At 45.8% G+C, this 22,937-nt stretch overlaps 2 protein-coding genes, 1 long non-coding RNA gene and 1 pseudogene across 3 annotated transcripts; 3 read left to right on the top strand and 1 right to left on the bottom strand.

Moving 5' to 3' along the window:
- Window positions 1-250: 250 nt before the first annotated feature.
- ADIRF (adipogenesis regulatory factor) lies at window positions 251-2,507 on the top strand. Its single transcript, XM_055275463.2, has 3 exons — window positions 251-431; window positions 1,978-2,040; window positions 2,253-2,507. Exons 1-3 carry the CDS (start codon window positions 371-373, stop codon window positions 2,357-2,359), a joined length of 231 nt encoding a protein of 76 aa, XP_055131438.1. The 5' UTR covers window positions 251-370; the 3' UTR covers window positions 2,360-2,507.
- Window positions 1,277-3,078, bottom strand: LOC129480922 (uncharacterized). Its single transcript, XR_008657191.2, has 2 exons — window positions 2,509-3,078; window positions 1,277-1,743 (listed from the first exon to the last, which is right to left on the bottom strand). It is a non-coding gene; the product is annotated as an uncharacterized lncRNA (long non-coding RNA).
- Window positions 3,079-3,109: 31 nt separating this feature from the next.
- Window positions 3,110-22,937, top strand: part of LOC129480916 (procathepsin L-like) — a 63,391-nt pseudogene continuing 43,563 nt past the window's right edge.
- LOC134736484 (uncharacterized) lies at window positions 3,253-6,551 on the top strand. Its single transcript, XM_063638124.1, has 3 exons — window positions 3,253-3,561; window positions 4,870-5,014; window positions 5,907-6,551. Exons 1-3 carry the CDS (start codon window positions 3,387-3,389, stop codon window positions 6,016-6,018), a joined length of 432 nt encoding a protein of 143 aa, XP_063494194.1. The 5' UTR covers window positions 3,253-3,386; the 3' UTR covers window positions 6,019-6,551.

Raw genomic sequence — 22,937 nt, 5'->3', positions numbered from 1 at the left:
CTCACACCCAGGATCAGAAAGGGAGGGCTGGGGTTGATGAGCTGGGAGGAGGTGTGCACCCTTCTCCTGCCCCCAGCTCCTCTCTGGATCCCTGTCCTAGCACCTCTTCGGTCCCTGGTTCCGTCTGTCCCTTTCCCACCGCGGCCCGTCTTAGGCCAGGATGTGCTCCCTGGCCTGCGGACTCTGGAGCAGGGCCCGGCCACTCCCCGGAGCCTGTATGACGGGAACCGCCCCGTGCCCTCTCCCCTACGCGGGGCAGGCCGGCCCTGGGGCGCCTTAAAAACCGGAGCTGGCGCTTGACATCGCCACTCTGGGCAGGATCCAACATCGCTCCGGCTGCTCTTGACGACTCCACAGATACCCCGAAGCCATGGCCAGCAAGGGCTTGCAGGACCTGAAGCAGCAGGTGGAGGGGACCGCCCAGGAAGCCGGTGAGGATAGCGCGTGACCTAGGGCCCAGGCAGAAACGGCGGGTCTGCGCGGTCCGCAAGTTTGCGGACCAGCAGCTTGGCTCGGAAGGCTCGGCCCTCCACTGAGACGCAGGGGCGGGCAGAACGCCCACCCCGGCCAGCGGAGAGGTGGTGCCCGGAGGGAGGCAGCGGAACAGAGGCTCGGGAGCCGGAGCTGCGCTGCGGGCACTGCGGGAGCCCCTCCAAGGTGGTCATGGGGCGGCCCGCCCAGGCCCTCAGGAGAGGGTGAAGGTCCAGGACCAGGACCGGGCGCGGCCCGCCACCACTTCCACCCGCGCGCCACCAGAGGCTGCCCCAGACCCCAAAGGGCTTTGTTTCCATCCCACCCCCATCGCCGAAAAGTAATCGTCGCCTTAAAGTCCCCACCTGGCAAAGAAGGTCCTTAGTTCCTCCACCTCCAGCTCTCTCCTCCTTATTTCAGAGGTGACCCAGCTGTGGTGGGGGCATGGGAGATGTGAGGAGACGACTGGTTCTTCCTGCACCTAGCCCAGGCTTTGTTAGGACTCCAGCTCCCTATCAGTCCTGCACATATCCCAGTCAGGAGACAATATCCAAAACAACCCCTTCCTTCACCAGTGCTCCAGGGGAGGCCCACAGTTCTTCCCTTGAGACTGGAATGCCACCAAGGAAGCCTCCGTGTCAGGTCCCTTCCTTCTGGGCTTCACTTTTCCATCTGAGAGCTGGGTGCAAAGGATGGGCTGCTTTCTGATGGGTTAATCGAGATGAGGTTCCCAGGGGCCTCTCAGCACACTTGCCTGACTAACCCTTTCCGGAGGATGGGGTCTGGGTAAGGCAGGCCCTTTCCCGTTCAGCAGCAGGGACGAGTTACAGCTCTGCAGGCCGGAACCACCTGTCAGCCCACCAGGGGCTGGTGACTCCATTCCCAGCAGGCCGAAACTCTGGTCCAGAGGAGATGGTCCGGCCTTGGAAGTTTTGCCCCCTTCCTTCACTTGTCTCCTAATGTCTTAAGCTGCCTGTCCACAGAGGCACTGGCTTTGCTTGTGTGCCCTCCAGGGCAGGCCACAGGAGGGAGGAGGCAGTAAGAACCTGGCAAAATTCCAAGCCCCAGGGCCAAGTGCATGGAAGGTGGGAATTCAGGCATCTGGGCCAGGCTTCTAGGGGAGAAGCTGTAAAAGGGGGCAGGGGTCTTCTAGGCCATGCTCAACATTAGCCAACAGTCCAGATGCTAGCTGCAGCCTGGCCCCGCCCTGCCTTCCTTCTTCTGTCCAACATTTTCTCAGCAGCCCTGGAGATGGAAAGGGAAGCTCCTCCCCTACAGAGAAGGAGCTCAGAGTTAGAAATAAACAAAAACATCCCAGAGGCATGGAAAGGACTCCTGCCCCTCGGGCTGGGGGGCCCTGGGCCAGTGACTTCATCTCCATGGCATCCATCCGTTGGACCTGTACCACCGAATACTCTGGAGGACACATAAGACGCATGGCAATGGTGGGGCATGGTAGTCGGTGGTGACTCAACAGGGGCTAAAAGCCACATCTCTCTGTTCCAGTGTCAGCCGCCGGAGCAGCAGCTCAGCAAGTGGCGGACCAGGCCACAGAGGCGGGGCAGAAAGGTCTGGTGGGGCTGGAGGGAGGCGGGCAACCAGGCACACCTCCCACTCCCCGCCCCACCCCGGCCGGGGCCCAGGCACCTGCTCTCCTCTGCAGAGCCCTCTGTCCACAATGCCCCAAGCAGGTCCCCCGGGGAGACCCAGGCCAGGCTAAGCCTACGTGCACTGGTTCCCGGGGCCCTGCCTGACCTGCACTCTCTCCCGCCCTTCCCCAGCCCTGGACCAGCTGGCCAAGACCACCCAGGAAACCATCGACAAGACGGCTAACCAGGCCTCTGACACCTTCTCTGGGATCGGAAAAAAATTCGGCCTCCTGAAATGACAGCAGGAAGACTTGGGTCGGCCTCCTGAAATGACAGCAGGGAGACCTGGGTGACCCCCTTCCAGGCGCTATCTAGCAGAGCCTGGCCCTGATCTCCGGGCAGCCACCACCTCCTCGGTCTGCTCCCTCATTAAAATTCACGTTCCCACCCTGTGTCCACTTCATGACTCCTCGCAAGCTGGGCCCAGTCCTCTCATCCCAACGGCAAAGCCACCGTAGCCGGAGTCCTAGCCTCCCAAATCCGGAAATCCAAGCCAACGGTCTCAGGAATGTTTTCCATCCCGCCACGCGCCTCCCGAAGCTCCCAGACCGGAGGCTCAGCCCCCATCTCGGTTAGTGCCCCTCCCCCGCCCGACTCTGGAGCCAGCCCCTGCCCCTCATTCCCTGCCCCAGGACCCCGGCCCCTCCTGGGAGCTAGGCTGGACTCGGTCCTCAGATCCCGGGAAGGCTCAGCTCTGGGCGGGGCAAGGCACCCTGCAAGGGCGGGGGCCTCGGGAACTTCTCTCCGCCAGCTGCGACTGGAGGCTGGGAACAAGGGAGACGACCCAGGGCCACGGCCCCTCAGGACTTCAGGCGGCCGGAGGTTGTGGGGGCGAAGCGGAGTCGGGAGCCGGGCTTCCGGCCCTCGCTACCCCGTCTCGGCTCGCGGGTCGCCTGCGCGCCTGCCCCACCCAGCGGTGAGTCATGGGGCAGGGCCCGCGGGACGCTTTGTTGAGTGGGGCGCTGCCGCCCGGCGGGGTCTCGCCCCGACACTCCCCGGGGAGGGGCTTCGGGGCACGGGGCCGTGCACGTGAGAACGAAGCACGGGGGCCGCGCACGTGCGCGCTCGCGTGAGGGAGACCCCTCCCTTCCACACTACTTCCCTTCGGGACAAACCGGTAACCTCCCGCCCTGGGCGGTTTTGTCTAGCGGGTTCCGGATGGACTGGTGTTCGCAGCACCCCCCCGGCACGTGTCCACGCGCGCGGCCGCGGTACGGAGTATGCCCTGCCAGTAGGTGACTCAACGTGGCAGTGGTTGAGCGCGGGATGAGGCCCGGCCCTGGCGCGGGGCGCGGGCTGCTGCGGCCCTTTCCTCCTCACGCCCCAGCGGGCCCCTATGTTCCTGTCCAGCCGCTCCATGTCTTTACCCCGGTACTACCTCCACCCGCAATCGCCTCCTCTCCGGACTGCGCGCCCGTGGCCTCTGCGTTTCAGTTCAAAGGTACCGACTACGCGGTGCTTCCCAGTTCTGAGGCGATTTAGTCAGCGGACTCAAGGCGCACTCGCTGCCTCCCCGGGTCTCCCAGCAGGGGACGAAGTCCCCAACCTGGCTGCCAGCCCAGGTGCTGCAGTGCAGGTCTGCGTAGGAGGCCGTTCCCTTCTCCAGTCTGAGATCTCCGGCGCGGGGCACGCGTCTACCACCCTTAACCCAGGGCTGCCCCGGTTCCACGATCGGTTACTTGTTGCTGACTGTCCCCAAAAGGTTTCTTTGTAAAATGTGGGAAAGTTCTTGAAGAGACACCTGGAGCAGTGTCAGGGGCGCTTCCGGGAGCCCTAGCCTCCAGGAGCAGATCCTAGGGTCTGGAGAGCCGGCCTCAGGGCCACTCCAGGAGGCTGGTGGGGCTGGACTGGCAGAGCCCAGCATCCTTCTGGTGTGCATCATTCCCCTTTGACTCGGGGATGAATCCCAAGGGACTTTTCACTTGTTTTTGTGAGTGATCGCCTTAAGCGCGACCGAGGTGCGGCCAAGGAGAGAGGTCAGGCCTGAGGCCAGGAGTCTTCTAGAAAAGGCTTTTCTTGTCTTGAAGGCGGGGCATGGTGGCTCAGTCTGTAATCCCAGCACTTTGGGAGGCTGAGGCGGGAGAATGACTTGAGCCCGGGAGGTCGAGGGCCGCTGTACTCAGTCTGGGCAACAGAGTGAGACCCTGTCTCAGAAAGAAAGAAAAAAAAAGCCGCCCTTCATCTTTCTCTGGACATCTTGTAGCCAGAAAGGAACTCTAGAACCAGCCACTTGCAACCACAGGAGGAGCAAGTCTGACGAAAAGCCCATCTGCTGATGAGGGCAGAGCCTCCCAGACCTCCAGCCTGTTCCCACAACACCCACTCCTTGTCCACCTCAGCTACCTTGACATTCCCATCATGCTCCTGCTGCCTCGGTATCTTCACACCTGCCGCATTTTCTGCCTGGCATACTCTCCATAAATCACCCATGCCTATTGCTCTTCCAAACGTCAGGTCTCAGCGGCCTTGGGTGTGCCGACAGACACACACACACACACACACACACACACACACACACACTGCATCAGGCCCCTGGTGACACATTCTCACACCCCTGTACCTCCTTTTTAGAGTCACAATGAGCCTTCATGTGTGCTTCTCCATAGTGGTGGTTCATGGGGCTGTAACCAGTCCCTTTTTAGTGCATGCCCAGTGTCTTCCGCGGTGCTCGGGCAGCACTGGCTAAATGATTGCATGGAGGACCATCCTTTTGTTCTCCTGCTGGATGACAGTGAGTTCTCATTTTCAGGTTTACCATGGAGCCATCTCTGCAATGCAGCCCCTTCCACATTGCCCCAGCCCCATGGAGCTGGCGCTCCCATGGTGCTGTGCAATTGCCTGTTCCTGTGTGCCTCTGCTCCCCCGACACTACGAGCCCTGGAGGGCAGGGCCAGGTGGGACTTACCTTTTGGACCATGTCTGGGACACAGAGGGCACAGAGCCACTGTCTCTGTAATAGGTCCCTTGCCTGATTGCAGGGCAAGTCCATACACCCGAAACACCGGGTTGCAGCAGAAGAAAGAGATTTAATCGCAGGGCTGCCAGACAAGATGGGAGAAAACCTCAAATCTCTCTCCGAGAAGTTTGGGGCTAGGGTTCTTAAGAGTTTTAGAGCAGGCCAAAGTGTGGAGACTGTTGATTGGTTGAAGAGTGCAGAGTAAAGTCATGGGGCCAGGGAGAAGAAAAAACTTTATTCTCATGCTGATTATGTTCTTCTGGGCTGTTCAAACTGGTTGGGGTCACTTGTTTCGCTGGAATTTGGAATCTGAAAAACATTTTAGGCTGGGTGCGGTGGCTCATTCCTGTTTTCCCAGTACTCTGAAGGCCAAGGTGGGTGGATCATCTGACGTTAGGAGTTCGAGACCAGCCTGGCCACATAGTGAAACGCCGTCTCTACTAAAAATACAAAAATTAGCCGGGTGTGGTGGCGTGCGCCTGTAATCCCAGCTACTCGGGAGGCTGAGGCAGGAGAATCACTTGAACCTGGGAGGTGGAGGTTGCAGTGAGCTGAGATGGTGCCGCTGCACTCTAGCCTGGGCGACAGAGTGAGACTCTGTCTTGGGAAAAAAAAACTGAAAAAACAAACGAAAAAAACGTTTTAAGCAATTCCTAAACAAAAGCCTGTGATTCTAACAACAGAAAGCCAAACTGTAGGAACAGTGGGGATGCAGATGGTCAGTATCCAGTGCCACGGAAAGTTCTATAGAAGGAATTTAGTCAAAGCACAGCCTCATTAATGCTTAATTATAACTGTTAATGCTTAATTATAACTATATTTCTGTGTAGAATGCTCGTTAACCCTGTGACGACAGCTTCACCAGAGGAGCCCTTGGGAGCTTATACTGCCCAGGCCTGTCTCCGCCAGGTTCATGGAGCAAGTACAGCCCAGACTGGCTGAGGAGGAAGGACTGTGGCCACACTACACCTATTGGGTGTCAGTCAACTCTCCAGAGATCAATTCTTCCACTAGCAATGCCACAAATGATTCCTAATTCTCCAAATTCCAGTTTCCCATCTAGCCAAACACACAGTCACTAACATTACATTGTGGTTCCACTTACAAATGACTGCATTTTCAGGTGGAGGTGTTCCTTAAACCATTCTCTCTGGATGGCATTCCTTCCTCCCTCCTCTTCTTCATCCCCATTTTCAGTCCGTAGGATGAACTTCTTTGTATGTAATCTCCCAAACATCTACCGCTGGAGTTCTCAGCTTTGACCCCCATCAGACTACGCATGAGGCAGGGTGCAGATTCTTCCACTTGCACCTCCTCTCCCCTTCTCTCCCTCCGCCGCCTTTTAAAAAAGTTACTTGTCCCATTTCTACATTGTGAAAACACGTAGATTTGTATTCCATTCCTCAGCCCTGAACCACACCTTTGTTTTTGTCTTGGATCTGCAATTGAAGATATTAAAAGCTGTTTGCCATTCCTTCTGCTGAATATTTTCTGCTATCTCTTGGTTGGTTAGAATTAGTCCTGCAGAGTCTTCTCTTTTTTTTCTTTTTCTTTGAGACAGAGTATCACTCCTGTTACCCAGGCTGGAGTGCAATGGCGCGGTGTCCACTCACTGCAACCTCCACCTCCCGGGTTCAAGCAATTCTTCTGCCTCAGCTTCCGGAATAGCTGGGATTACAGGTGCCTGCCACCACGCCTGGCTAATTTTTGTATTTTTAGTAGAGACGGGTTTTCACCACGTTGGCCAGGCTGGTCTCAAATGCCTGATCTTAGGTGATCCACCCGCCGTGGCCTCCCAAAGTGCTGGAATTACAGGCATGAGCCACCGTACCCAGCCCAGAGTCTTCTCAAGAATGAAATAGTTACAGATGATAAGTGTTTACAGAGATAAGACATCTGATATTTGAGTTAATAATTTTTATAGCTGGGTAATATCAGGGTTCATTTTATATTTATGTATATATATATATATATATTTTTTTTTTTTTTTTTTTTTGAGACAGAGTCTTGCTCTGTTGCCCAGGCTGGAGTACACTGGCATGATGTCGGCTCACTGCAGCCTCCGTCTCCTGGGTTCATGTGATTCTTCTGTCTCAGCCTCCTGTCTCAGCTCATGCCTGTAGCTGGGATTGCAGGCATGCGCCACCATGCCTGGCTAATTTTTGTATTTTTAGTACAGACAGGGTTTCACCATGTTGGCCAGACTGGTCTCGAACTCCTGACCTCAGGTGATCCTCCCACCTCAGCCTCCTGAAGTGCTGGGATTACAGTCGGGAGCCACCGTGCCCGGCCCATTATATTCTATTTTTGTGTATGACATTTTCTATTTTTAAAAAGGTAAAAAAGTTAAAATAAAAATTTTATAAAAAGAAGGGCTTATGTGAACAGTATTCTGATTTTTAAATGTTTGGTTGGTATTGTTAGTCTGTAGCCTTTAGACTTTATCCCTGGCTGGGTTTCAGGTTTGTGGCTCCCTCTTCAGCTTCAGTGTCTTCTAGGTGTGGCTGCACTGCCTTCTGGCATAGAAGGTTGAGCAGGCCCTACATGTCTGATGCACATTGAAGTTTCTTTTTTTATTTTTAATTTTAATTTATTATTTATTTTGAGATGGGGGTCTCACTATGTTGCCCAGGCTGGTCTCAAACTCTTGGCCTCAAGCAGTCCTCCCACCTTGGCCTAACAAAGGGCTGGGATTACAGGTGTGAGCCACAGCACCAGCCCCCTACTGGAATTTTTTTTTTTTTTGTAGAGACAGGGAGGGTCTGGCTCTGTCACCCAGACTGGAGTGCAGTGGCCTGATCATGGCTTCCTGCAGCCTCAAACTCCTGGGCTCAAGCAGTTCTCCTACCTCAGCCTCCCAAGTAGCTGGGATTACAGGTGTGTGCCACCATGCTCAGCTAATTAAAACAAATTTTTTTTGTAGAGATGGAGTCTCACCATGTTGTCCAGGCTGATGTCAAACTCCTGGGCTCAAGTGATCCTCCCACCTCAGCCTCCCCACAGCACTGGGATTACGGGTGTGAGCCACTGTGTCCGGACTCCCACAGGAATTTCTAATAAGCAACATGATATTTCTGGCTTGTTCTCTTTCTTTATGTTTAAAGTACAATAATTTTTCTAGAGTTTGTCTTGGTGATTATGGTTCTGGTTCACTGTTGCCTGGTGTGCAGTTTGCCCTTTGAATACTAATTCAAGGCTGGGCGTGATAGCTCAGGCCTGTAATCCCAGCACTTTGGGAGGCTGAGGTGGGAGGATAGCTTGAGCTCAGGAGTTTCAGATCAGACTGGGGGACAGTGATACCCCATCTCTACAAAAAAATAGGAGAAGTATCCAGGTGTGGTGGTGCACGCCTGTAGTCCCAGCTACTTAAGAAGGCTGAAGTGGGAGGATCCCTTGAGCCCAGGAGTTGGAGGCTGCAGTGAGCCATGATTGCGCTACTGCACTCCAGCCTGAGTGGCAGAGTGAGATCCTATCTCCAAAAAAAAAAGTATATATGTATGTGTGTGTGTGTGTATATATGTACCTGTGTATGTGTGGGTGTATGTATACATATACATATATACCCAGAAGACAGATTGTTGGATCATAAGTCAGCTCTATATTTAATTTTTTGAGGAATCCCCATAGTGTTTTTCTTTCTTTCTTTCTTTCTTTTTTTTTTTAGACTGGGTCTCACACCGTTGCCCAGGCTGGAGTGCAATGGCATGATCTCAGCTCACTGCAACCTCTGCCTCCTGGGTTCACGCAATTCTCCTGCCTCAGCCTCCCAAGTAGCTGGGATGACAGGCACACACACCACACCCGGCTAATTTTTTTTTTTTTTTTTTTAGTAGAGATGGGGTTTCACTATGTTGGCCAGACTGGTCTTGAACTCCTGACCTCGTGATCTGCCCATCTCGGCCTCCCAAAGTGCTGGGATTACAGATGTGAGCCACCATGCCTGGCCTTCCATAGTGTTTTTCATAATGACTATATCAATTTGCATTCCCACTGATAGTGTACAAGGGTTCCCTTTTCTCCACATTCTCACCAACAGTTGTTGTCTTTTGTCTTTTTTTTTTTTTTTTTTTTTTTTAGAGATGAGGTCTCCCTGTGTTGCCCAGGCAGGAGTGCAGTGGCTGTTCACAGGTGTGAACATAGCACACTATGGCCTCGAACTCCTGGGCTCAAGTGATCCTCCTGCCTCAGCCTCTGGAGTAGCTAGGACTATAGGCGTGCACCACTGTGCCCAACTCCTGCATAATTGTATTTTAAAATATTTGCTCTGTTCCATTGCTCAGCTTTCTTCTTTGGGAATTCTAAGTGTGAGTATGAAGTTCTTTTCTTCCTACTTTCCATATCTACTGTTGTCTCCCAAATACTGTGTATCTTTTTCATTCCTTTTTTTCTTTATTTTTTCCATTTCTGTTCTATAGGCATCTACTGTGGTATCTACCTTCTTGTGCTTCTTATCTGTGATGGTTTGTTTAGTCTTTTTTCTTCTATTCATTTCTGAGATATATTTCTCTTCTGCCTGCTCTTGCTGTCTGGCCATCTCCTCTCAGAGTTCTGGCAACTGCTTTACAGTCTTCCTTCATAACAACTGTTGTTTATTAAGTGTCTTCTTTTTTCCTAAAATTCATGTTGGAATGTTGACTGTTCTTTTTCCATATTTAAAAATAGTATGTTTTTACTGTTAACTAGAAAAAAAGGGAAGGGCAGAAGTACATATCTATGGTATGCTGTCCTTTCTGTAAGAAAGAGAGGATGGGCTGGGCACAGCGGCTTATGCCTGTAATCCCAGCACTTTGGGAGGCCGAGGCAGGCAGATCACAAAGTCAGGAGTTCGAGACCAGCCTGGTCAACATGGTGAAACCCCATCTCTACTAAAAATACAAACATTAGCCGGGCATGATGGCACACGCCTGTTGTCCCAGCTATTGGGGAGGCTGAGGCAGGAGAATCGCTTGAACCCAGGAGGCGGAGGTTGCAGTGAGCTGAGACCGTGCCACCGCACTGCAGCCTGGGTGACAGAGTGAGAATCCATCTCCAAAGGAAAAAAAAAGAAAGGATTAAAGAAAATACAGTGTCTCTGTTTATTTGTAGAAAGTGGAGGAAGGCCAGTCACAGTGGCTAATGCCTGTAATCCTAGCACTTTGGGAGGCCGAGGTGGGCGGGTCACTTGAGGCCAGGAGTTTGAGACCAGCCTGGCCAACATGACAAAACACTGTCTCTACTAAAAGTACAAAAATAAGCCAGGCGTGGTGGCACATGCCTATAATCCCAGCTACTCAGGAGGCTGAGGCATGAATCGCTTGAACCCAGGAGGGAGAGGTTGCAGTGAGTCAAGATTGTGTCACTGCACTGCAGCCTAGTTGACAGAGCAAGACTCTGCCTTAAAAAAAAAAAGTGCAAGAAGGATAAACTAGAAAATAAAGGGATTGGGGGATTGGTTACCTATAGGGGGCAGGTGGGAAAGGGGTGGAAAGAGGGAGGGAATGGGAACAGGCTAACGGGAATAAGAAGAGAGTGACACTTATCTGAATATATCTTTTTTTTGTGGTTCTCAGAACCATGGTAATGTTCATATACTCAAAATATAGACAAAACAATTAAAACCAACCAGAATATAGGGGAGGGAAGTACCCAAAATGGAATACAAACACTAAAAAGTGAACCTAACTCTACTACAAATGAAAATAACCACACTCCAAAGAAAAAATCCAAGTAACCTTGAAAATCAGTGTGTTGACTGGATTCTGTAGGGTTAAATGCAGCAAGCACTCTCCATAAATTCTGTAATCTGGTCAGTAAATATATTCTTTCTCATAGGATTGTGGGTAAGCAATTCTGAGACAACTTTATATAGTAGAATTGAATGCATAAGTAAGTGTATCATAAATAATAAGAACTGGATTTGTCACTACTGGAGAAAGAAATTAAAAATAAAAAACAGGGAACCCTCTTCCAACACCCCATGTGGTGTTGCATTGGAATCTGAGGTATCAATATAAACTCAGGATTTTTAATTTTTGTACTAATAAATGCAGAAATATAGCTGGGCACAGTGACTCATGCCTATAATCCCAGCACTTTGGGAAGCCTGAAGTGGGCGGATTACTTGAGCTCAAGAATTGAAGACCAGCTTGGGCAATATAGTGAAACCCCATCTCCACAGGAGTGGAGGAAAAACCAGGCAGAGGGAACCCCAGGACATTGAGGGGCTCTGGCTGCTGTATGGGACATGCTTCTGGAAACTTGTCCCTAATAGGGCATCAAAGCCAGGCAGGCAGGGGCTCCTGCTCTGTCAGAGGTTGGAAGCCAGGACTGCATCTTCCCATCTTACTCTTGGGATGCAGGTCAGCTGTTTTCCTTCAGATGAGAGTCAGGTTCCAATTTTTTTTTTTTGTTTAGTTTTTGAGACGGAGTCTCGCTCTGTCACCTAGGCTAGAGTGCAATGGCGCTATCTTGGCTTAGTGCAACCACTGCCTCCCTGGTTCCAGCAATTCTCCTGCCTCAGTCTCATGAGCAGCTGGGATTACAGGCGCACACCACCACGCCTGGCTAATTTTTGTGTTTTTAGTAGAGATGGGATTTCACCATGTTGGTTAGGCTGGGAGGTTCCAATTTTATAAGATGAGAAGAAGGGCTGAGGTCATGCCCATTCTGCCACTTTGCTGAGTCCAGAGCTATGATGAAGTGAAGAAGAAGGCACAGGGCAGGACAAAGAAGGGGGCTCAGGGACTCAGGAGTTTTCCTTGGCAGAAGTCAACTTGCCCCACCCCTGAGAAAACTCTGACCGTCTCAGCTGCCAGGGAGGAACACAGGGACTGGGGAGGAGGGGACAGGGAGGGGAACAGTCTGCTGCTCTGTGCCCTGGGAGAGAAGTCTGATGACAGCAGTAACTCAGGAAGGGTTAAGAATATTCCTAAAATAGCCAAGCCACAGTCTAAGCCAGTCCATGAATGCCTCTTCCAGAGAGCAGATCTGTAGCAGGAAAAGTCAGCCTGATCTTTGCCCTACTGCCTGCTGCCTAGCCCTGGCTGCTGATTAAGCCTCCCACCCTGCCCGCTTCACCAATTCCTCTTGTCCTAGTGGGGATGGAGTAGTAGTAGTCAGAGGAGCCAAATCACCCCAATCAACAGGGAACGACAGCTGGGACCAGGAGCACTGGGCCCAGTGGCCGCCCATCCACACTCCTGGGCTGAGTCAGGTAGGGGGACATAGGGAGACAGACAGGCAAAGTGCAGGCTTTGTGCATGGGATGGAGGCTGCCAGGAGAGAGCAGCCAAATTCTCCCACCCACACACATGCATCGCCAGCCATGATCAGGTGGGACCTCCAAGATCATCATCAAATACCGCCATCTCCTAGCTCCGTGTTCCCCTACACTTAGGGCATCTTGGAGTGAGACAGGCAGGGAGGGGTTGAGGGTGCCCCTACATGAACAAACCATATCTTTGTTTCAGGGGCAGGACCAGGTACATAATTTGCAGGACCCAATGCGAACTGAAAATGTGGAGTCTGTCGTTCAAAAATTGTTAAGAATTTCAAGGCAGTGACAACAGAGCATTAAACCAAGTTCAGGTCCCCTCTGAGTGTGGGGCTTTTGCCACTGCACAGGTGGCACCTTTATGAAGCCATCCTTGTGCAGGGATTTGGTTTAATGAACATTTACTAAGTTCCCACTACTCAGCTCTTCTGGCTCTGTAATGTGGTCTGGCTGTGTGTCCGCACTCAAATGTTAATTTTGAATTGTAATCCCCATGTGCTGGGGGAGGGACCTGTGGGACGTGATTACATCACGGGAGTGGTTCCCACATGCTGTTCTCGTGATAGTGAGTGAGTTCTCCTGAGATCTGATGGTTTTATAAGGGGCCTTTTCCCTCTTCATTCTGTACTTCTCTCTCTTGCTGCCATGTGAAGGACGTGTTTGCTTTCCCTTCCACCGTGATTGTAAGTTTCCTGAGGCCTCCCCAGCCATGTGGAACTGTGAATCAATTAAACTTCTTTCCTTTGATTAACTTCTAATCTATAACTAAGGTCTGAGTCCTGAAGACCTTCCTCTGGAGCCTCAGTAAATTTAGTTAATCTAGATGGGTCCAGGTGCTGCAGGTGATTACCCTTATCTTGTCTCCTGCAAAATCATGGAGGTTTGGGGAGTTCTTTAGACCTCTCGTATGGAGGTTTGTTTTTTCTTTCCTGCAAGGACAAAGTGAATTGTATGATGGTTTATGTATCATTTTTTAGTTTATTGCCAAAAATTGAGGCTCAAGTTTGTAGACTACATTTTTAAATAAAATAAAACTTTCTAGACACAGAAATGTAGGTGAAGCTGTTCCTTTGGTACCATTTTCCGAATTTACACAGAGTTGATAGCAAATTTTTCTCTTTATCTTTCCTTGAATTGTATATATGCATATAAATGCTCTTAAATTCTTAGTGCAACAGGGTGGATTGTCATAACAGGGAACGTTCTTAGCATAGAGCACAAATCTTCCCACTGCTGACTAGGCTCTGGTCACATAGCACCCCGAGCTGGCCTTCAACTTCCACTTCTCGGTTCTTTTGCTTACCTTCTCTATTTCTAGAATGGCTTTGTCATTTCACTTGTCTGTCTGGTAATATCCTACTCCTGTAAGAATCAGTGAGTTCTTGTACATACTGATCTAAATTTGCCTCCGGTTGGAACCTTTTTCCAGTTTTCCAGGCAAGGTTGATTTATCTGTCTTCTATGTTTCCATAACAATCTTTCCAAGCATAATACAGTAAAAAGAGAGCTGATTCATCATGTCCTGTCTGTTTCCCTCTGGAGACTTCGGAGCCGACGTGAGGGTACAGGTGTGCCCCTGTATAAGATCTTTGGTCGCCTTTGTCAAGTTTAGCACAGTTCTCAGTATGTAATTGTTCTCAGGTGCCATTAAACTGGACCTGAATAATTGAAGGATTGAAAGTGTTCAGGAATCACCCAGGATGCTTCAATACTTCATCCTAATTAGGGATATGGGAAAAGTTTGCATGAGAAAGAAGTTTTTTTTTTTTGAACTTTAAGGATAAGTTAAAATTCAGTAGGCAGAATGATAATCTTGATAATTTTTTATTTTTTTTATTTATGTTTTTTTTTTTGAGATGGAGTCTCGCTCTGTCACCCAGGCTGGAGTGCAGTGGTGCCATCTTGGCTCACTGCAACCTCTGCCTCATGGTTCAAGCGATTCTTTTGCCTCAGCCTCCCGAGTAGCTGAGACTACAGGCACCCGCCACCATGCCCGGCTAATTTTTGTATTTTTAGTAGAGACGGTGTTTCACCATATTGGCCAGGCTGGTCTCCAGCTGCTGACCTCATGATCCGCCTGCCTTGGCCTCCTAAAGTGTTGGGATTACAGGCATGAGCCACTATGCCCAGCCATTTTTTATTTTAAAATGTTCATTTTTTACTATTTTGATACAATAACTTATTTTTTAAGAAAAGGCAGAAATCACTGTTTATTAGAAGGCAGATTTTACTGATTTTTATACCCCTAGATTTGTTGCATATCAAACCTATATAAAACATCTATAAATCAAATCATTAATTGCCCCTAGTGTAATAATTCTATATATGGATGTAATGTTTGAATCTTCAGGAGCTTTAATAACTTGAAGGCCTTTTGATTGCTTTAAAATTAATTCATTGTATTTGTTTATATTGTATCATTAAGCAAAAGTACAGAGTAAGCAATTAGTGTGATTAATTCCTCTTCTGTAATACAGTAAAGCACTGCCTCCCTAGACCAATTCTCTGGGATCCCTGGAAGACACCTGGCATCCAGCAAGTCTTTTTTTTTTTTTAAATTTTTCTTGTATTATTTATTTATTTATTTATTTATTTTTTGAGACAGAGTCTCGCTCTTTCGCCCAGGCCGGACTGCAGTGGCACTATCTAGGCTCACTGCAAGCTCCGCCTTCCGGGTTCACGCCATTCTCCTGCCTCAGCCTCTCGAGTAGCTGAGACTACAGGCGCCCGCCGCTGCGCCCGGCTAATTTTTTGTATTTTTAGTAGAGACGGAGTTTCACCGTGTTAGCCAGGATGGTCTCGATCTCCTGACCTCGTGATCGCCCGCCTCGGCCTCCCAAAGTGCTGGGATTACAGGCGTGAGCCACCGCGCCCAGCCTGGCATCCAGCAAGTCTTGACCCCTCTTTAGAAAGCCATGGAGAAACTGGAGGCAATTCTGTTAATTATTCGCCCTCTAGAGGCAATTCCATTAATTACCTTCCCTCACCTATCCATGACACAATTTCTCCAGTTACATGTAGAAGGCAATGTTATGTGTCTCTTGGCCAGACCCTTTATTTCATAGATGTGGAAATTGAGGCCATGAAGGATGAGGTGAGTGTTCAGAGTCCACATGACTAGTTAGTGCCCAGAGCCTGGCCTGGACTTCTCTCTTGTTCTGGGGCCTTGAGTTCTCTCCCTCTTCTTTAGTACACATGGCCAGAGGTAACATAATCTGCGCATCACATTTGCATTTGGAGTGCATCTGTTTTGCATTCATTTAATCTTGTTGAGATGGTTTGCTTGTTGACCTACTCAGCCAGTTATCTTTTCACCTTTGTGAGTTGAGAGCTTTGTGTATTAAGTCTGTAAAACTTTGCATCTTGGAAAGTGACATTATCTGTAGCAGACCCATACTGTTTTCAGATGCATCTTAATTGTGATAGTGATCCAAGAGATCACATGTTTTTCTGTGCTATTTCAGAATACGCCTTCTTAATCCAAGTCGAGATGGAGTCAAAAACAACAGAATACTATATTTTTGTTTCTTTTATTTAGGTAAAATACCTGTTTTCTGACAAGACTAGGACTCTCACATAGACTGCCATGAACTACAAGAAGTATAGCATTGCCAGAATAACCTGTGGTAAGTGTGTTTATCACTTACCGAACATTTTACTTGCATGCTTTCTACAAAATGAGTTTATTTTTAGCTATTTAGTCAAATTATCTTGACTTTCTGATGTTTTGAAAGAATATTTATAATAGATTTAGGTATTTCATTAATATTGAATGTTTTTAAAACTAAATGCGTCCCCAAGGAAACTGAACAGTTAAAACATGATTTACTTTTGCAAATATTAACCTAATGAGAAATCCCAGGGAATCTGCACATTTGTGTTTGCTATCTAACCATTATTAATTTCTTAGTGTATGTTTTGATCGGACTTTTTAAAATATATGCTAGCAGATTTTTCTAAGCTTTCTTAAAACTGTCATTATAAAATATTTGTAATACTAAGGTCAAGAATTTAATTTAGTATCATAGATCTAACTCATTAACTGTATTTATTTATTTATTATACTTTAAGTTGTAGGTTACATGTGTACAACGTGCAGGTTTGTTACATATGTATACATGTGCCATGTTGGTGTGCTGCACCCATTAACTCATCATTTACATTAGGTATATCTCCTAATGCTATCCCTCCCCCTCACCCACCCCACGACAGGCCCTGGTGTGTGATGTTCTCTATCCTGTGTCCAAGTGTTCTCTTTGTTCAGTTCCCACCTATGAGTGAGAACATGAGGTGTTTGGTTTTTCTCTCCTTGTGATAGTTTGCTGAGAATGATGGTTTCCAGCTTCATCCATGTCCCTACAAAGGACATGAACTCATCCTTTTTTATGGCTGCATAGTATTCCATGGTGTATATGTGCCACATTTTTTTAATCCAGTCTATCATGGATTAATCCAGTCTATCAACCCAAATGATGGACATTTGGGTTGGTTCCAAGTCTTTGCTATTGTGAATAGTGCTGCAGTAAACATATGTGTGCATGTGTCTTTATAGCAGCATGATTTATAATCCTTTGGGTATATACCCAGTAATGGGATGGCTGGGTCAAATAGTATTTCCAGTTCTAGATCCTTGAGGAATCACCACACTGTCTTCCATAATGGCTGAACTAGTTTACAGTCCCACCAACAGTGTAAAAGTGTCCCTATTTCTCCACATCCTCTCCAGCACCTGCTGTTTCCTGACTTTTTAATGATTGCCATTCTAACTGATGTGAGATGGTATCTCATTGTGGTTTTGATTTGCATTTCTCTGATGGCCAGTGATGATGAGCATTTTTTCATGTGTCAGACTGTCTTTTGATCACAGTTTTGTGACCACTCTGTTTTCCCTCTCTCTGGCAGTCACTTCCCAGAATTGACAAGGAATTCATCGTCAGATGATTTCTGCTAAGTAAATCCTAGCACTTCTTGACACTTTAGAAAAGGCTTTGGAATAATTTTATATTAGCATTTCTCACCTGCATATTTTTACATGTAAATACAAGTTGCATATACATTGCTTTGAAAGAGAACCAGGATAAAATTTAAAGAAACATGGTTTTAGAAGTCCAATGGTAGTATAAGACGTCACAAAAAACAGACTGCTCTTGATTCAGTACTTCCTGCTTACTCCCCAGATGCAGCCAACTTCAACAATTTTTACTTAAAAAAATCAATTTTTATATTTCAAAATAATATGTTTGTGTATGTGACCTATCTCTCCCCATCCTGCCCCACTCTGGCTTTACCCCCTTTAGAAGCGTTTAAAATTTTTTGCATATCCTTAGCATATACTGTTGCAATTATGGGGTAGAGGCTTTTTTTTTTTTTTTAATTTGTGCGTTTAATGAACCCCTAGTGGTACATGTCTGTTTTTCTTGTTAATTCTTGGGAATGTCTTTCTGTTGTTTCTATAATAATTTTCTTCCCCTCCAGCTTCCCTGTTTCTTCTGAATCTCTTGTTATCTTGTTAGATATTGAACCTCTTGAGTTGATCTAATTTTTGTCATCTTTCTCTCTCATTTTTTGTATTTTGTGTTTAATTTTCTGGTATCTAATTCACCTTGATTTTCTATCTTTCTGGCGACATTTTCATATGCTCTCACTTTTCAGTTGTCAAAAATGTTCTCTTGACCTTGCCCTTGCATTCTGTTTTCTCTGCCCACCTCTTTGATTCTCCCCATTGCCGTCTGGTGTTTTGGTTTCTTAATTTTATTTTATAGGCTTTCTTCAAAGGCCTGGTGATCATTTGCTGTGTGCTTATATATTTTTATTTTTTCACTGGGCAAAATACATGTAACATAAAATGTATCATATTAACTATTTTAAGTGTACAATTCGGTTGCTTTAACTATATTCATAACGTTTTGCAATGATTTCCACCATTCTATTCTAGAACTTTTTCATGTGAAGCTCTGTACCTGTTAAACAGTAATTCCTAACTCCAGTCGTCTTCCAGTCCCTGTTAACCACCATTCTACTTCCTGCCTCTGTGACTTTGCCTATCTTAGGTACCTCAGATAAGTGGAATCATACTGAATTGTCTTTTTGTGTTTGGCTTATTACCCTTAGCATAAGGTATTCAAGGTTTCATTGTTCATCCACATTGTGGAATGTGTCAGAATCTCCTTCCTTTAAAAAGGAATAATATTCTAATAATATTCCATTGCGTGCATATATCACATTTGTTTATCTATTCATCTACCGGTGGGCATGGTGTTGCTTCCACCTTCCAGCTACTGTGAGTAATGCTGCTGTGAACATTGCTATACAAATATCTTTTTGGGGCCGGGCGCGGTGGCTCACGCTTGTAATCCCAGCACTTTGGGAGGCCGAGGCGGGCGGATCACGAGGTCAGGAGATCGAGACCACGGTGAAACCCCGTCTCTACTAAAAATACAAAAAATTAGCCGGGCGCGGTGGCGGGCGCCTGTAGTCCCAGCTACTCGGAGAGGCTGAGGCAGGAGAATGGCGTGAACCCGGGAGGCGGAGCTTGCAGTGAGCCGAGATCGCGCCACTGCACTCTAGCCTGGGCGACAGAGCGAGACTCCGTCTCAAAAAAAAAAAAAAAAAAAAAAAAAAAAAAAAAATATCTTTTTGGGTCCCTGCATTTAATTCTTGGGGCTATATACCTCAAAATGGAATTACTGGGTCATATCATAATTCTGTGTTCAACTTTTTGAGGAACCACCATGCTGCTCTCTAGAGCAGACCACCACTTTACACTACTATTAGTAATGCACAAGGGTTTCATTTTCTCCATATCCTTGTCAACACTTGTTATGTTCCATCTTTTGTTTGTTTGCATTATAATAGCCATTTTAATGGGTGTGAAGTTGTACCTCATTGTGGTCTTGCTTTCCATTTCCCTTATGACTTGTGATATTGTCTGCACATAGTTTAAGGTTTATACACTAACAAAGCTGATTACTAGCGGGGTGTGTGTATGGGGAACTGTGTGGCTGCCGAGTGGCTTCCCTGTGGGATGATCAGCCAGAACTCGCTATTGTATTAGGGGATCCCCAGACATCAGCGTTTATAGGTCTTTTTAGTTTTTACGGGTACATAGTAGGTATACATATTTATGGGGTACATGAGATATTTTGATACAAACATGTAATGCATAATAATCACATCAGGGTAAATGGGATATCCATTATCTCAAACATTTATCATTTCTCTGTATTATAAACAATTCAGTTATACGCAGTTATTTTAAAATGTACAAAAAACTATTGCTGACTATAGTTACCCTGTTATGCTACCAATTAGTAGATCTTATTTATTCTAACTATATTTTGTACCTATTTACTATCCTCACTTCCCCCCACCAACTACATTTCCCAGCCTCAAGTAACAACCATTCTACTCTATCTTTGTGAGTTTGTTTTAATGTTTAGCTCCCCAAAATAAGTGTGAATGTGCAGTTTACCTTTCTGTGGCTGGCTTATTTCACTTAATATCCTCCAGCACCGTTCTGTGTTGTCACTAATGACAGAATCTCATTCTTTGTTATGGCTGAATAGTACTCCATTGTATATATGCACATTTTCTTTGTTCATTCATCTGTTGATGGACACTTAGGTTGCTTCCACATCTTGGATATTGTGAATAGTAATGCAGTAAACATAGGAGTGCAGCTATGTCTTTGATATATTGATTTTCTTTTTCATGTATATATCTAACAATGAGATTTCTGGATCCTGTGGTAGCTCTATTTTTAGTTTTTTGAGGAACCTCCAAATTGTTCTCCATAGTGGTTGCACTAATTTACATTCCCACCAACAGTATGCAAGGGTTTGCTTTTTTTCCATATCCTCACCAGCATTTGTTATTGCCTGTCTTTTGAATAAAAGACATTTTAACTGGGATGAGATGATATTTCCTCATAGTTCTGATTTGCATTTCTCTGATAATCAGTGATGTTGATCACCTTTTCCTAAGTCTGTTAGCCTTTTGTATTTTTTCTTTTGAGAAATGTCTGTTAAGATCTTTTGCCCATTTTAAAATCAGATTATTAGATTTTTCTCTATACAGTTGTTTGAGCTTTTTATATATTCTGGTTATTAATCCCTTATCAAATGGATAGTTTGGAAATATGTTTCCCCATTTTGTGGATTTTCTCTTTGTTGATTGTTTCTTCTGCTGTGCAGGAAGCTTTTTAACTTAATGGGATCCCATTTGTCCACTTTTGCTTTGGTTGTCTGTGCTTGTAGGGTATTGCTTAAGAAATCTTTTCCCAGTTTAATGTCCTGGAGAATTTCCCCAATGTTTTCTTGTAGTAGTTTCATAGTTTGAGGTCTTAGATTTAAGTCTTTAATTTGTTTTGATTTGGTTTTTATATATGATGAGAGATAGGAGTCTTGTTTCATTCCTCTGCATATGGATATCCTGTTTTTGCAGCACTATTTATAGAAGAGATTGTCCATTCTCCAATTTATGTTCTTGGCACCTTTATTGAAAATGAGCTCACTGTAGATGGATGGATTTCTTTTGGATTCTTTATTGTGTTTCATTGGTCTCTGTGTCTGTTTTCATGCCAGTAGCATGTCATCTGGGTTACTATAGGTCTATGGTATAATTTGAAGTCAGGTAATTTGATCCTTCCAGTTTATTTCTTTATGCTCAGGATAGCTTTGGCTATTCTGGACCTTTTGTGATTCCATATAGATTTTAGAATTATTCTTTCTATTTTTGTGAAGAATGTCATCAATATTTTGATAGGGGTTGCATTTAACCTGTAGCTTTCTTTGAGTTATATTGACATTTCAACAATATTGATTCCTCCAGTCCATGAAGGTGGAATATCTTTCCATTTTTGGTGCCCTCTTCAATTTCTTGCACCAGTATTTTATAGTTTTCATTGTAGCAATCATTCATTTCTTTGATTAAGGTTATTCCTCATTTTATTTGTAGCTATTGTAAATGGGATTGCTTTCTTAGTTTTTTTCAAAATGTTTGATGTTCACATATAAAAACGCTACTGATTTTTTTATGTTGATTACGTATCCTGCAAATTTCTTGAATTTGTTTATCAGTTCTAATGGTTTTTTGGAGTCTTTAGATGTTTCCAATTATAAGAGATTGTCTGCAAATAATTATAATTTGATTTATTTCCAATTTGGATGTGTTTTATTTCCTTCTCTTGTCTGATTGCTGTAGCTACGACTTACAGTACTTCCAGAAAAAGCTCAATTAATACTGAATTAACAGTGGTGAAAGTGGGCATCTCTTGTTCTAGATCTTAGAGGAAAGGCTTTCATTTTTTTTACCATTCAGTAAGATACTACTTAATGGGTGTGTCTTATATGAGTTTTATTGTTTTGAGGTGTGTTTCTTCTATACCCTGTTTTTTAAGCGTTTTTACAATAAAATGTTGAATTTTATTAAATGCTTTTACAGCATCAGTTGACATGATTATATAATTTTTGTCCTTCATTCTGTTGATACGATCACCTTGATTGCATATGTTGAACCATCCTTCTATTCCTGGGATAAATTCCACTTGGTCATTATCAATAATTTTTTAATATGTTGTGGAATTTGTTTTGCTTGTAAATTTTCTTGAGGATTTTTGCATCAATTTTCCTTAGGGATATTGACCTGTAGTTTTCTTTTTTAATGTGTCTTTGGTTTAAGTATCAGCCATTGAAATACTCATCCCTCCTCTATTTTTTGGAATAGTTTGAGTTGGATTGGTATTAGTTCTTCTGTAAATATTCGGTAAAATACAGCAGTGAAGCTATTGCTTTTAGGATTTTCTTTGTTGGTACTTTTTATTAAGGCTTTGATCCCATTATTTGTTATTGGTTGGTTCAGGTTTTGAAGCTTTTCGTGGTTCAATCTTGGTAGGTTGTGTGTATCTAGGAATTTATGTATTTCCTTTAGGTTTTTGTGAGTCTTTTTGGTGAGCTGGTCAGCTTTCTTCTCATGAAAATAACTTAGTTTTCTGCTAAGGGCTACACATTTGACCGCAACTGTTAGGGAAGCTGAATGGAAGCAGAGCGTTGATAATTGTGCCTGTCAGTGTATGTAGAACTCACTTTAAAACCCTATTTGGGGAGGATACTGTAGCCTATCCATATGTGTACGTGTGAGCCCCAGTGTCCCTGGGCTCAGGGCTACTGTGGTTTAATTTCTCTAAAAGATAAACCTTCCATTTATTTCTGCTAGTGGAAGGTTTAGTTGTCTGGCTGCATAGGATGAGGGAGGGTTCTTAAAGGTGGAGTGCTCCTCAAATGGACTGGCAACTTGATCTTCTGTCCTTCATAGTGAAGTTTCTGTATCATCTCATGTTATTTTCTTTTTTTTATTTTTATTTTTTATTTTTATTATACTTTAGGTTTTAGGGTACATGTGCACAATGTGCAGGTCTGTTACATAAGTATCCATGTGCCATGTTGATTTCCTGCACCCATTAACTCGTCATTTAGCATTAGGTATATCTCCTAATGCTGTCCCTCCCCCCTTCCCCCACCCCACAACAGTCCCCGGAGTGTGATGTTCCCCTTCCTGTGTCCATGAGTTCTCATTGTTCAATTCCCACCTATGAGTGAGAACATGCGGTGTT

This window comes from Symphalangus syndactylus, chromosome 4, assembly GCF_028878055.3.
Source record: "Symphalangus syndactylus isolate Jambi chromosome 4, NHGRI_mSymSyn1-v2.1_pri, whole genome shotgun sequence".
Classification (NCBI taxonomy): domain Eukaryota; kingdom Metazoa; phylum Chordata; class Mammalia; order Primates; family Hylobatidae; genus Symphalangus; species Symphalangus syndactylus.
The sequence above is the reverse complement of the archived record's forward strand: the minus strand, read 5'-3'. Positions and strand labels throughout refer to the sequence as shown.

What these genes read in the sequence shown, in the direction of transcription:
- LOC134736484 (XM_063638124.1), top strand. Translation starts at nt 3,387, where the DNA reads ATGAGGCCCGGCCCTGGCGCGGGGCGCGGGCTGCTGCGGCCCTTTCCT. An exon ending in CTCTGCGTTTCAGTTCAAAG is followed by an intron (nt 3,562 to 4,869) that starts GTACCGACTACG and finishes TCTCATTTTCAG; the next exon opens with GTTTACCATGGAGCCATCTC. An exon ending in GCCCTGGAGGGCAGGGCCAG is followed by an intron (nt 5,015 to 5,906) that starts GTGGGACTTACC and finishes ATTTCTGTGTAG; the next exon opens with AATGCTCGTTAACCCTGTGA.
- ADIRF (XM_055275463.2), top strand. Translation starts at nt 371, where the DNA reads ATGGCCAGCAAGGGCTTGCAGGACCTGAAGCAGCAGGTGGAGGGGACC. An exon ending in GGGGACCGCCCAGGAAGCCG is followed by an intron (nt 432 to 1,977) that starts GTGAGGATAGCG and finishes TCTCTGTTCCAG; the next exon opens with TGTCAGCCGCCGGAGCAGCA. An exon ending in CACAGAGGCGGGGCAGAAAG is followed by an intron (nt 2,041 to 2,252) that starts GTCTGGTGGGGC and finishes GCCCTTCCCCAG; the next exon opens with CCCTGGACCAGCTGGCCAAG.